Source organism: Gopherus flavomarginatus, chromosome 14, assembly GCF_025201925.1.
Source record: "Gopherus flavomarginatus isolate rGopFla2 chromosome 14, rGopFla2.mat.asm, whole genome shotgun sequence".
In the NCBI taxonomy this organism is placed as follows: domain Eukaryota; kingdom Metazoa; phylum Chordata; order Testudines; family Testudinidae; genus Gopherus; species Gopherus flavomarginatus.
The window spans coordinates 21,035,004-21,048,266 of NC_066630.1; the positions used below are offsets into that span (position 1 = coordinate 21,035,004).

At 40.7% G+C, this 13,263-nt stretch overlaps 2 protein-coding genes across 8 annotated transcripts in view; one reads left to right on the plus strand and one right to left on the minus strand.

Moving 5' to 3' along the window:
- ANKRD27 (ankyrin repeat domain 27) overlaps positions 1-13,263 on the plus strand; it is a 96,543-nt gene that overhangs the window by 17,735 nt on the left and 65,545 nt on the right. For 2 of the 7 annotated variants that reach the window (XM_050923047.1, XM_050923053.1), the window contains exon 1: positions 7,412-7,501. The exons of 1 other annotated variant lie outside the window; for it this stretch is intronic. The gene's annotated coding sequence lies outside the window, so the exon portion shown is untranslated. Of the gene's footprint in view, positions 1-7,267; positions 7,502-7,787; positions 7,849-11,896; positions 11,987-13,263 lie in introns of those variants that run through there. 4 more of the 7 variants (XM_050923050.1, XM_050923048.1, XM_050923049.1 and 1 more) reach the window with 4 other exon arrangements.
- RGS9BP (regulator of G protein signaling 9 binding protein) lies at positions 3,963-7,244 on the minus strand. The gene has a single exon (XM_050923124.1). The coding sequence runs from the start codon at positions 6,634-6,636 to the stop codon at positions 5,923-5,925; it is 714 nt and encodes a 237-aa protein (XP_050779081.1). The 5' UTR covers positions 6,637-7,244; the 3' UTR covers positions 3,963-5,922.

Below are 13,263 nucleotides of genomic sequence, written 5' to 3' on the forward strand. Positions count from 1 at the left end.
CCCCCTCGGCATGCCGCCCTGCTTGGGGCGGCGAAATGTCTAGAGCCACCCCTGTTCAGGTTACAAATATGTTTTATTTTTAAATCCAAAAGCTCCTTTGACATCGTGCAATTTGTTCAGTATTGTTACTTTGAATAATTTCATTCATATTAGAAAATATTTTTACATAGTTCTGTATATTGAATGCTGCGACTTTAATCCTACCTCATATTCATGATGCCATGAGGTTCACATTGTGCTGTTAGTTTAGAACATGAGCATTACCAATTTAGTTACAGTCTGATGTTCAAGTAGTTTATGAGCTAAAGCCCAGATCCTGCAGACTTATACATATGCTTAACTTTATGCATGGGGAACGATCCCAGAATTAATCTTGTCAAGTTTAACAATTGCAACATTTCACAGAAACAAGTTAGCTGCCACTGTTGTAATGAGAGCCACAGGACCACATTTTGTGGTCCTTCAGTTGAGCAAAACTTCTATTGCAGTCAATAGGACCTTTGCTTGACTCAAGACCACAGAATTTGGGTCCCAGACATTAGAGATGGAAAAGATGTATTATATAATTTAAGCACAGACTCTAATGATATTTAGGCTCCTTACTTCATTTGAAATCAATGAAACTAGAGTGGGCAAAGTATTCGTAAATAATATACTGCAGGAGACAATGCTGTAGCGATGAGGTTAGGGACTATGGCCAAGATCCACAAAGGTATTTAGGCTCCTGATTTTGGAGCTTAAATACCTTTGTGGATCTGAGCACTAGTCCTTAATCCCATCAGTGCAGCATTGTCTTCTGCAGTACAGTATATGCTAGTACTTTGTCCACTCTAGTTTTATATGTTCTAAACAATGGGATTTCTGTCACAAATGGTACATTAAAATTAGAATTTAAGATTCATATCTGTAGTCAGAAGGTACTTGTTTTTTCTTTAATAGGAATGTAAAATTCTGGTGTTTGTATCTGAGATTTTGGTATATCAGTCAGATGATTTACAGTGAAATAGAATCATCTGGTTTATTGAGCTAATTGTCAATAGACATATTTGAAAGGGGTTTTTTTAATTTAATTACTGCTGCAAGTGAACCAGATAGTTAACAGAACATACTTTATTTGAAATGGAAGAAATAATAGTGACAATAACAAGTTTTACTGCAAGTATAGAAAATGTCATTCCACCATACACAGGATGGAATGATGCAAGTTCATTCAACTATAAGATTTTAATATTTCATAGACTCATACTAAAATGGATATGCAATATTGATAAGACAAGTATTTTGAAATAAAACCTGATAGTTTGAAAAAAAATGCACATTGCTTAATTTCTTTCTGAATACACAGAGTAACATTTGTGGTGCCTGGTTAGCATCATAGTCAAAATATTTTTATTTTTGTCACACACTGAACATGTACAGTATTATAAAGCTTGATTTTAATAATCTTTATTTACAAAAATATTCTTCCCAATCCCTTCAAACTACAATTATAAAGTTCATTCTTAGAGTGAAAATCTGTAAACTGAACAGAAATTTCAGAAAAAAAAGGATGAATTTGTTTCACAAGAAACCAAATTTCATTGTTTATTTCAGCTTTTATTTTTTTAAAGGTATTAGATGGATAAATAAATTGTAATTGCTTGTTAATGTCTTTCAGGTTGCTCATTGGGATGTTTTAACATTCTCCCCATATTCTTATTTGTAAAGTTTCTATTTATAATAAGATTCTAACATGATACAAAAAGCTTTCTAATAGCAGTAAGAACCAAAGTATAAAACATTTACTTGGGCGAGGAATTGCTCTTGCTCCCATTTAAGTCTAACGCAAAATTTCAGATTATTTGATGCAACTAGGATCTGCTCCTCGATGCAGACTTGCACAAAGGGTTTTTGTTTATTACCATTTGGATTTTATGCATGTAAGTTTCCCTGAACTATGTCACATTGCACATACAGTTGTACTGGGTATTTTTAGGAGATTAATGGTAGGGTATTAGCCAATTACGTGGTGCCAATCCTGCTGTCAGGCTTCTATTTATCTTTTAATATCACATACCTTAATGGAAGCTCAGTTGATAATACTGATGTTGTTGAGACAAGTTAATGATGTGTAAATCTGCAGTTTGTGCTGAGATAGAAAAGTTTAAGTTTTTGGAGTGATACAGGGTCCAATCCTGCAAAGGCTTATTTGTGGGAATAATCATGTTGAAGTAAGAGGAGCTACTTACATGAATAAGGGCTACTCACATAAAGATTTGAGTAACAGAGTCTGTGTGTCTTGTATACACTACAGATTTACAATTTATTAACCTGAGGCTCATTTTTGAAAACGTCAAATTGTTTACTGTTAAAACACTTATACAACTAACTGAAGACAGACAGTATACGCAGTTCAGGACTTTGAGACAATTAATTTTGTGGATATTATCATTTATTATCCACCAGATACCAAAACTGCTTTCCTTGGACACCCAAAACTCTTACCAAAGTTAAATGAGCGCAATAGGAGTAAGAGGTGTGCAAAGAAAACAGGATAAGGTCCTAGCTCTTATTCAGTTTCTTGTAAACTGAATGATGGGAGAGTGCAAATAGTGAACGTGAATATCTAGCGATTGGTGGTGGCAATCCAAATCTATAGTATTAAGGTTTTCCAGCAAACTTTTTTTTTCCCTGTATTTTTAGAAAGATGTCTAGCCCTTATGGTTGTGAAGGAGACCTTCACTTGTAAGTCAACACACAGCAGTTTCAGCGAGTCTCCATCTAGACAAATTGGAACAGTGGCACCAAAAATACAAACTTTCTCTCTCTTCTCAAAATAATCTTTGTGACCATTAAGCAATCAGATTAATAACCACATACAAAATTACCCCAGTAAAATGAGTGAAGTGTATTGGTTAAAAATATACAGCCTTGCTGTGAATCCTCACAACGCACAAAAACTTAGCCTAGGCTGGACCCATATGCAGAATTCACATTAGCATCTATGAAAATTCCACATGCTGAGCAAGGGCAATATATGGCCTTAAATTCAGACTGTTGTAGCATGGATTAGTGTTTCCACTTAGTGTTAACTGACCACTTCAACATGAATGGTCCTTTGAAATATGTGTTAAACATTCTGTTCCACCTTACATTTAGCTGTGACACTCCGAGGATATTTCCCAGACTTGAAGAGCTCTGGGTCAGCTTCTCTTCCTCACCAATAGAAGTTGGTCCAATAAAAGATATTAACTCACTTGCCTTGTCTCTCTAATATCTTGGGACCGACATGGCTACACACTGTATAGGTTCAAATGTGACATACAAGTGCTTTTATTTGCTCTCCAAAATTCTAACTTTACTAGTCTTCAGTTTTAAAAGATAAACTCTGGGCATGGGGCACTAGGACAAAACTGGAGGAGCCAGCCAGAAACTCCAGTCAGTAAGGACAGAAGCAACCAAAGCAGGGATTTTTGGTCATTTGGAGAACTTTCTACAGTTTTGACTATGCTTCCTCTCTCCTGTGTTGATTGGCTATTTGCTCCAATCTTCCTGTTCCCCCTCCTCCCTCAGTCTCTTCACATCAGCTTCACTCCACACCTGTCCCATTACCACCTTCTTCCCTGCCCTGTCCCTTCACTCTGTTCCTATTTAGCTTATCCCCTCTAAGTACCCACCTCCCAAGACCGGCGCTAGTGTTTTTAGCGCCCTAGGCGCACGGCCATTTCGCGACCCTGCACGCTGGTCCCGTGGCTCCGGTGGACCTGCTGCAGTCGTGCCTGCAGAGGGTCCGCTGATCCGCGGCTTCGGTGGAGCTGCCGCAGGCATTCCTGTAGAGAGGGTCCGCTGGTCCTGCGGCTCCAGTGGAGCTGCCGCAGGCGTGCCTGCGGGAGGTCCACCGGAGCGGCGGGAGCAGTGAACCGTCCGCAGGCATGACTGCGGCAGGTCCACCGGAGCTGCCTGCCACTCCCCCCCTGGCAAAATGCTGCCCCCCAATAATCCTGGCGCCCTAGGTGATTGCCTAGGCCACCTAAATGGAAGTGCCGGCCCTGCCCCCTCCCCGGAAAAAACGTGACTTTTGCCTCCATCACATACTTAATTCTGCATGTGTGTCAGAGCATCTTCCTCCAATCTTGTCTGTTTAGACTGTAAGCTCTTCAGGGCAGGAACTGTCTACTGCTCTGTGTTTGTATGGTACCACATATAATGGGGGCTCACTCTTGGTTGCCTTTATGCACAACTGTAATAAACATGACTAATAATAATATTTTAAAATATGTTTGCCTTCTTTTGAATTACAAAATTGTTTTATTAAGAAAGCTGACATGATTTTGTTTAAACACACATACACACTACTGCATATGCACAGTAACTTCTTGTCAACAAATTTCATGGTGAATTTTGGTAATGTGTCCTTTATGCTTAATTCAGAGGCATCTCTAATTTATCACTTTACATTTTAAACCCTATAAAGCAGTGCCTTGTCTTTATATTTGCCTGAACAGTACAATCTATGTCTGTGGCATTGTATAGTTACTCAAGAATCTGTGTGTATAGAAGCAAGTCTACTTTAAACAGAACAGATGTACATAATTTGTATATTTAAAAAATGGATACATGCAAGAGATCACAGAAATTCTCTTCAAAGTCAGTGTTGTGTCAGTGCTCAGAGTTTTATTGGGGGAGGGAAAAGAGTTTAAACTGTCTACATGTAAACAATCAAAAAGAAAAAAAAATGTCAAAGTTAGGCTTTATTTGTTCTCACAAAACTGCACAGACATCCAATCAAAGATACCGACTGTAGGCCCTGTTCTGCATTTCTAATCATTTCAATTGGCCTAATCAGGCAAATAAAAGAGACAAGATTGACCCCTGCAGTTCTGGTTTCCTCTGGATTCCTGCAGATATGTATATAGATCTCATTAACAGTAAGAGGTCAACATGAGATTAGACCTCTCTTTGTGCTGCAGAAATAGAGGCAGACAAGCTAGAGCATCAGTTTTCACTTTACATTATTTTGTTAGTTTGCCACAACCTGTTCTAAAAATTGCTACTTCTAATTTTGGATAAATGTAGAATATTTAATTTTGCAGCTGATGTGAAGTTCAATCACTTGCATGGAAAGAAGATTTTGGACAAGTAGCAAGAATTAGTGTTTCTGATGGGGAAAATAAAAAAAGAGATATATAAAAGGGAGGGATGGAGCCTGTTAATATCTCTCTGCGAAAGCTGTTCTACAGAAGATATTCTCCATCTTTTTTGAAGATTTGGATTTCCTTTAGTGATTATTAACGTGTGCTGTGCCAAAAAGTGCAATTAGGATCTGTATAAATAGTGCATTTGGTATAAAACATTGATAGCACACTCTTCTAGGTTTAGACTCCAAGGATTAAGAAAATAGTCATTGTTTACATCTTCTTACTGGGATTTTCCATTTTTTCTTCTGGGCAGAATGTCCCGTGTTTGAGAGGAAAACACACACACATCTATTAGCTTTGCCACAGCCATTCACCTTGTCCACCCCCAAATCCTGTGCAATTCTCAACTACTTTGTAAACATGGACCAGCAACGAACATCAGAGCCTACTGAACAATAATTTCAGGCTACTGAGAATAGTCATCTATTAATAGCAAACAAATCCCTGCTATAGCCTGTAGTGATAATACCCGGATACTTTGCACACTGTTAACTATTACAAAACCAGCCAAAAGTCATCCTATATTGTAGGCTGTACCTTTCCACCCCTTTAGAGCTTTCAAACCAACCAACCAAAACCACATACATCCAGATGCTGGAAGCAGGATCAGATTGTATGCTATCCAAAGATTTGTTTGTATATGCAAGATGTTGTCAGCTCTTCCAAGTGACCCGTCTTGAAACGAACCATACTGCATGAATGCTTGTGAGGGAGTGGCTCTGTCTTGCAGGAACATCCAGCCAGCCTATGAGAGTTTTACCACACACACCGCCAAGACAACAGCAATAATGAGCACCGCGGAGAAAATGATCCCAGCTAGAACTTTGCTGATATCGCAAAAGGATTTGTTTTCCTCCACGGAGATCATGCCAATGGAGGAGGCGCCCACGCTAATGGTGGTTTTGAGTTCATCCCCAGGGTCCTGTTTAGCCTCTACTGTCCACTGGGGGACATTCACCTTCATCTCCATCTCGTACATCATCTCTCCTACTTGGTTGATCTCGTTCTCCAGGTCTTTCAAATCCACTACATCTATGTTGTGTTCAGCCTCGTATTTCATGTTCTGGACGCTCATTGCCCTGGCGGCCACCCCAGAGGTTCCCCCGCTCATGCCCGTCTGGATCAGGTGCTTTTTGGGCACGTTAAGGGGGAACTCCTGGCCCAGCTCCAGGGCTCTCCTCATGTCAATCTCCAGGATTTCCATGCAAGTGGAGAAGATCACCCAGAGCCTCTCGAATTCAGCCTTGTCCTCCTTACTCACCGTCTTGTCCTTCAGGACCGCGGTGAGCTTGTTCCTGTTGGCCACCGCCAGCTCCTGGGCTTTCTGCCGAGCCTTCTTCAGCTCCTCCCGCAGGTTCTGCGAGTCCGAGGTGCCCCCGATGGTCAGCACCATGTGCCGATAGCAAGCGGTCACCTTGCTGAGCGCATCGAGCAGCGCTTTGCATTCCTCCTTCACCATGGCTCAGGCGGGCTGCAGACTTCAGCAGGGGGCTGGGCTGTTAGCGGGGTGTCCCTGCTGGTCTACCTCCCGCGGCTCAGTCCAGATTACCCTCTTTCGGACCAGGGAGCTGCCAGCGCCAGATGTCACCAACACGCATGGTAATCGCGGAGCTCGGATCCTGCATGCAAATACCTCGATCGAGTCCCTTCCGACCGCTCACACGGCTCCAAATCCTCCTAAGGTCCATGTAAGCGGGAGAGGAGTTTGGGGAGCGAGTAGCATCGCTTTGCGCATAGCATTCAGCATCCGAGGGAGGGTTGCCCCAGTCCCTGCTCCAGACACACCGAGATGGTGAACAGCTGCTGTCTCCTGCAGGAGGCTCCAGTACAGGGAAATCAGAGACACGTTGTTTTTAAATGCACCAATCCGAGTTGCCGGGAAGCAATGAATACCAGAGCTAAAAAAAGGCAGCCTTTAATTAAAGCCCGAGTGTTGCCTCCAGGTGACCTGGGGCAGGTCTGCAGCGCCAGGAAGCTCGCCTGTCCAATAGCGCCTCGGCTACTGACATTAAATACTGCACAGCTGGAGCACCTGGAGGAGTCACGTGGTTCCCAGCAGGAAGTAGCTCCGCGGCTTCTCTTTCCAGCGCTGTGCTGCTGGGCGTGCCTAGGCTCCACCTTCGCAGGCTGCTGATTGAGTGGACGCTGCCTCAGTCGCGGGAGAAGCCGGGGCTCATTGGCTTGGCGTAGCTGGGCTGCTGTGGTGCACTGCCCGCCTTGGATCCTGGTAGGGCTTGGTTGAAATACACAGCAGTTAGGGGGGAAGCCGAGGGCTAGTGGTTCTCTGTGTCTGGGGAGGAAGTGAGACAATGTTACCTTTGTAAGTAAGTACATTTTGTGGTATCTGTTGACTCTGGATTCTCTAAGTGAGGCTGTGGGGACTTACACTCCCTCCAGGGAGGAAAAGAATGACTTTGGGGACTGCTGGCGAAGTGGGGCCCCTTCTCCTGGCCTTGTCAGCCCTGACCGAGACGTTTTCCTGTGGCAGAGGGTAGCGTTTTCGGGGGCTGTGGCTGTCCGTGCGGTGCCCCAGCTCATCATTAATAGCGGGGGAGTGACTGAAAACAGGGTTTGCCGCTGTCACATGGTTTTCATTTTAAATTCTCTTCCTACCAAGGCCTGTGAACTCAAGCTTCGAAAACCACCTTCCATCCTCCTCTTCTACCCCAGCGTAAGAGATGGGGAGGGGGTGTGGGAAGCATGTTTTGTTCCAGATCTCTGTGTCCTGGCAGTGCTCTTGCTTCTCTGTGGGAGTTAAGTTACAGCGTAATGCGGGTGTGTGGGGTTTGTACACAGCTTCGGTTGGCTTCCTTTTTATACGCTTCAAGGGAGACACCGTTGCAAAGAGAGCGTGTGTTTTTGAGTGAACGTGTTTCAGAAGGGAAGTATGTAAATGCTTTTTCCACCCTCGACACAGTGCAGGACTCTGGATGGGATTGTTCACCTTCTGAAAAGTTGAAACAGCAGCTTCGTTGTCGATGTCAGATCCAAACGAGAGGTTTCGGTCCAAACATTAGCCCTGAGGAAGTCTCCATTCTGATTGTCCCGTGGGGTGGGGAAAGAGCTCCAAAGATATTTTTTAATTAATTGGGGGGGGGGAATTACATTATGTTGAGATTAAACTGCATGCAATATAAACATGGGGTTAAGGGCCTTTGATTTAAACACAGGGTTATTGTGTTTTTTTTTTCTTTTTTTGTGGTTCCACCTGTATTAGATGCTGAAGTTAATAGAGTTGTTGCTGATTATTTCTCAGACAGTACAAACTTTTTTCTCCCCATGAGTAAATACTGTATCTGTCAGGCTAGGAGAACTGATACTTTTCTGCAGCTTTAATCACAATACTATCTTAGACTATTGTTTTGAATAATGCAAAATTGAATTTAGCATGTTAGCATATGTACAGAAGCTGAATCAGACTCCTTGGTTAGTAGTATCAACACACTTTGCTTCCTTCCAAAGCTTATGATACAGTACGTAAAGTAAAAGGTTGTGTTTCTCTGTTTTGAGATCACTTAAGTGAGCATGAACTGTTTAGGAAGTTCTGTAGCAAGTGTAGCTGTTGAGCCAAGAGGATTTACTTGCGCCTGGCCTTTTTATAATTGTACATGCAAATTAGCAGTAAGTTAATATGACAAACTTGAACGCTTGTTATAAATTAGTAAAATAATATGAATTGAATGCTTTGCAAATATATTGTAGAAATGCTAATGTAATAGTTGTTAGTGGTGAGTAGTGAATATTTCATACTGTGCTGACTATATTATAATTTAAAAATTTTCTGGGAGCTATATACTTACTTAAATGGTAATAGTGAGTACTGACCACTACACTGTAAAGTAATTTATGCTATTTTGCAACATACCAGTACATATGTATCAAAGAGGAGTGCCAGAAAACTTAATTGCCACAGTCTCCACACCTCATTCACCCCTGGTTCAAGGAACAGCCAGAGAGAGGGCTTGCTGAATTAAATGACTTGAAATAGATACATTCTCATATCCCCATAAAGAATGAAAAAAGAGCAAATGTAAATGCAACATATGCCATCATAGTGGAACAAACAAATACCATATGTTGTAAGTGGTATCTAGCTTCAGAAACTTTCTTGAAATTTGTTATGGAAGCCCCAAGATCAATTAAGTAGCTGTCTGCCAGTTTGAAGGCAATATTAATCTAGGGAGATTGAGCTAAAGGGTGTGGGATCTTGCATGGGAATGCAATGACACTAGGTGAACTTGAACTACATGTAAGCAAAGATTTGTAATTGCATAATGGACCTAGTCAGGTGGAAAAAGGATAAGCCCTAGCTCTGGATCTGAAGTCTTATGTGACTTGATGGTGATAAGCTTATGATTATCCAAATTATGCATCTGTTTATACTTTGAAAGGGTTACATGCAAAAGTCTGATGCATTTCAGTAATAAGTTACTACTTATTCCAGTGCATTGGACCTTTACATTAGAAAACTTGCCTGAAACTAGTTGGGAGACTAACTGGTTGAAGGAATGTATTTGTCAAGAGGAAACATAATGTTTCAGGAGCTTCTGACTAATTATTTACACCTAGAGGCAGCAATAGATAATACCTGTAGTCAGAGAGTTCTTGACAACAAATCTTTACATTTATTATTACATGGAAGAATAAGAACAGTGTTCTTCTCTGGAATAGCTCCTTAAGTTGCTGACTGTGTTTTCCAATACCAAATCCCAGACAGTACCTTTACTGCAGATTCAGCCACAGCTTTGTTAAAGGAATTGTCAAATGACAAGTAGAAGATCCAAAGACCAAGACTGATACATTTTTTTAGGGTAGAGTACTCTTGCAAATGTGTTTGGAAAATGTAGCTCTTGAAAGACATTATAGAGAATTACTTGCTAAATCCCATACCCTTTTAGTTTGTCAGTGGGCTCCCCTGTCCTAAGATAATTTAGTTGAATCATTGAAAACCCTTGTTAATTCTGTGTTTATATGACATAAATTAACAAACCTTGGCTCAGCTTCACTAACATTTGAAGTAAACTCAAAAGTTAAGTACCATCATCTAAGAAAGTTCTGCCTGTAGTTTGTAACAATATAAGGGTTGTGTTCATGTCTCCCCCTCTTCTCCCTCACCTTGAGGAGGAATTGTGTGTGTGTTTTTTCATCTAGATATAGAGAATCAAGAGAGCCTGAAAACTTTGAAAATCAAAAAGCCTCAGCCATTATTCAGGCCTGTGCTAATATTAAACCAGTTTCTTTCAGATAACAAACAAGAACATACTTTGATTAGTTCACCATCTGTCTCAGCTGTACCTACTGTGCAAGTGTTTTGAAGAGTGGCTTGAAAGTGTGGCCATAGTGAAAATGTTCTTGATTTTGTTTATCACAAAGCAAAGTAGCAGCCAAGTCTGATGCTGGTGTGTCTGTAGCTACTGCAGTGAGAAGTGTACAGGTTAGTTATTCTGGTACACTGTATTATGTAACTCTTAAAAGGCCAGTGTTGGCAGAAATGTCACTAAACGTTTTAGTAAGTAGAAATTAACTATGGTGAAACTGTTTCTTAGTACAAAAGATGGTAGAAACACTGGTATTGAAGTGCAGTACTGCTCTGATAAGTGACTCTAAAAAGTTGTCATAGGACTCCGCGATTACCATGTCTTAGTGAACTCGAATGAAAACTTTTTAAAAAACTTTGCCTTTAATGAGAGAAAAAAAACCTTTCCCAGTTTCTGGTTTAAAAAAACTGCACAGGCTGTCAGTCCATTCCACCCTTTTCTTCCATGCTACATTTTATGTACTGAATTCCAGACAGACACATTCAAATCTGTTGATCTCCACATGGTATAATAAATATTTCAATGTACTAACTCACCCTTTTTCCTTTACTATTTTCTTTTCTTTAAAATCAAATACTAAAACATCACTTAATAGCTAAGGACTCCAACCCACAAAAACTAGACTAAAGGGAGGAAGGAGGTAATGAGGGGAAGGAAATTCAGAATTGTGGCTCTGAGAGCAACTGTCACTTGGCCATATTGCAAGTATTTAACCCCCTGTGCAGCTGTAGAATACTATTCAAGCCCAAGGGGACTGAGTTACAATTGTGGAAACTGTTAATGTGCTAAGATATTCAAAGTTGAAATTCTCAACCACGATGTTGTTGGGTCTCATGCAGAGAGGATACATTCTATTCTGAAGTCCAAGGTATGTTGTGGCCTTTGTACCCCTTTATTAAGGCATATATTTGCTATCTTAATTACAGAAGCGTTTTAACTAGCTTTTATTTTTGAATGTGGATTTGTTCTTCTGTATCATTTCATTTTATTGGTGCTCTAGATCATGCTGAACCATGCTCAGTATTGTGCTTGTCCTATGGCTGCTGCCACTAAGCGGTTTAGAGCTAGATATTTGTGATGTGTAATCTCATGTGCTGGGAACCAGAAGTAAGATCACACTGAACTCTCTTCCTGCAACCATCTGTCAAATGAAAATTATTTTAAATCACTCTAGTCTGTCTTGGATTTGTATTATGTTCTTTTTAGGTCCAGGCAGTGGATTACAAACAGCACATTTATCTAAGCAATTTATATTCATAAATTAAATTCAGTATTTTGCCCAGGAGTTGGGAATGATGGTTAGAGATGGTGTGGTTTCTCATGCGCACCTCTCGTGTTTTTCCGATTAGCTTATCACATGGTTAAAGGGACAACTAAAGCTTTTTCACTCTTCCCTTCCAGATGGAAAGAAATCTTAGAATTATGTTCCATGGATATATGGCAGAAAGAAAGTTCAACTTTCTTTGGTCATTTTTCTGAAAAAACAACTAGGTGAAAACTGTGACTGGCTTAAGGACGGTTTTTGTCCCCAACCTTTTTTCTCTTTCCCAGTCTTTTTGTGGTATAGGAAACGTAAACCCTGCATTCTAGCTTCTTGACTTAACATATTAATGCTCTCAGAACTTTTCTTTAGCTTGTGAAATATCATTTAGCAGTAGCATATGACTAAACAGTTCAACTATTGATGAATAAGAATAGTTCCTGGCAAGCCAAATGTTAAAATAGAGTATGTTGGGAAATACATGATCTCAGAACATAGACACAAATTGGTTTCCTGCTGAGATCCATGTAACTTTTTTTTTTTTTTTTTTTTTTTTTAGTTTGACTCTTTAGACAAGAAACTGTCTTTATATGAACTAAAATCAGGATAACTTTTTTAATGTTGCTGCTGCTGGGATAAATTTAAATCTGACTCTATGGATTGAGCTATATATGTGAATCTCTCTCTTCTCCTGTCCATGCAAAACCTCACATGATCAGTCTTGGCAAACATTACTCCCATGAGTAACTTCAGCTTTAAAGAGGATCAGACATATCAATTATTTACATGAGTAAGACGTCTCGGGATCAGAGAAGAAGGTTCTAGCCCAGGTAGGATCATTATAGTTACCTTAATTATAAATAATGCACCAAAAACTACATTTAAATGAACATTAAGGATGCAAGTCAAGCACTACAAATTTAGGAAATACTTGAATTAAGATTGCATATGTAACCTTAATTCATCCCCCTCCTGTATATGCATTACATTATAATTTCTAATTACATGATCTCATGCCTTTTTTTTTTTTTTTTTTTTTTCCCCCACAGGAGCCCAGCCTCATTCAGTGCACAGGATGGATAGTGCTCTGGGAGTGCACTAGGTGGCATTTGAGTCAGGTGTCTTCCTTTTTCTTTGCCTCCTGGGTGCCAGCAGGGGGAGCCTTGAAAGCACAGGAGAGAAGGTCTCTCTGCTCTGTTCCAGGGCCCTGGCCTGTAGTAATGTGAGAAGCAATTGCAGGGAAAATCCTAGTGAGCTGTTGAAGCATGCTCAGTGCAGGCAAAGTCTTCAGAGAATGTAGCTGCCTAACTCTAATAATTCTCTGAGGGCTGGTCCACACTACGGGGGGAAATCTATCTTAGATACGCAACTTCAGCTACGTGAATAACGTAGCTGAAGTCGAATATCTAAGATCGGATTACTCACCCCTCCTCACCGCGCGGGATCGATGTTCGCGGCTCTCCCTGTCGATTCTGCAACTCCGTTGGGGTTGATGGAGTTCTGGAAT

Coding starts and splice junctions, on each gene's coding strand:
- RGS9BP (XM_050923124.1), bottom strand. CDS start 6,636: ATGGTGAAGGAGGAATGCAAAGCGCTGCTCGATGCGCTCAGCAAGGTG.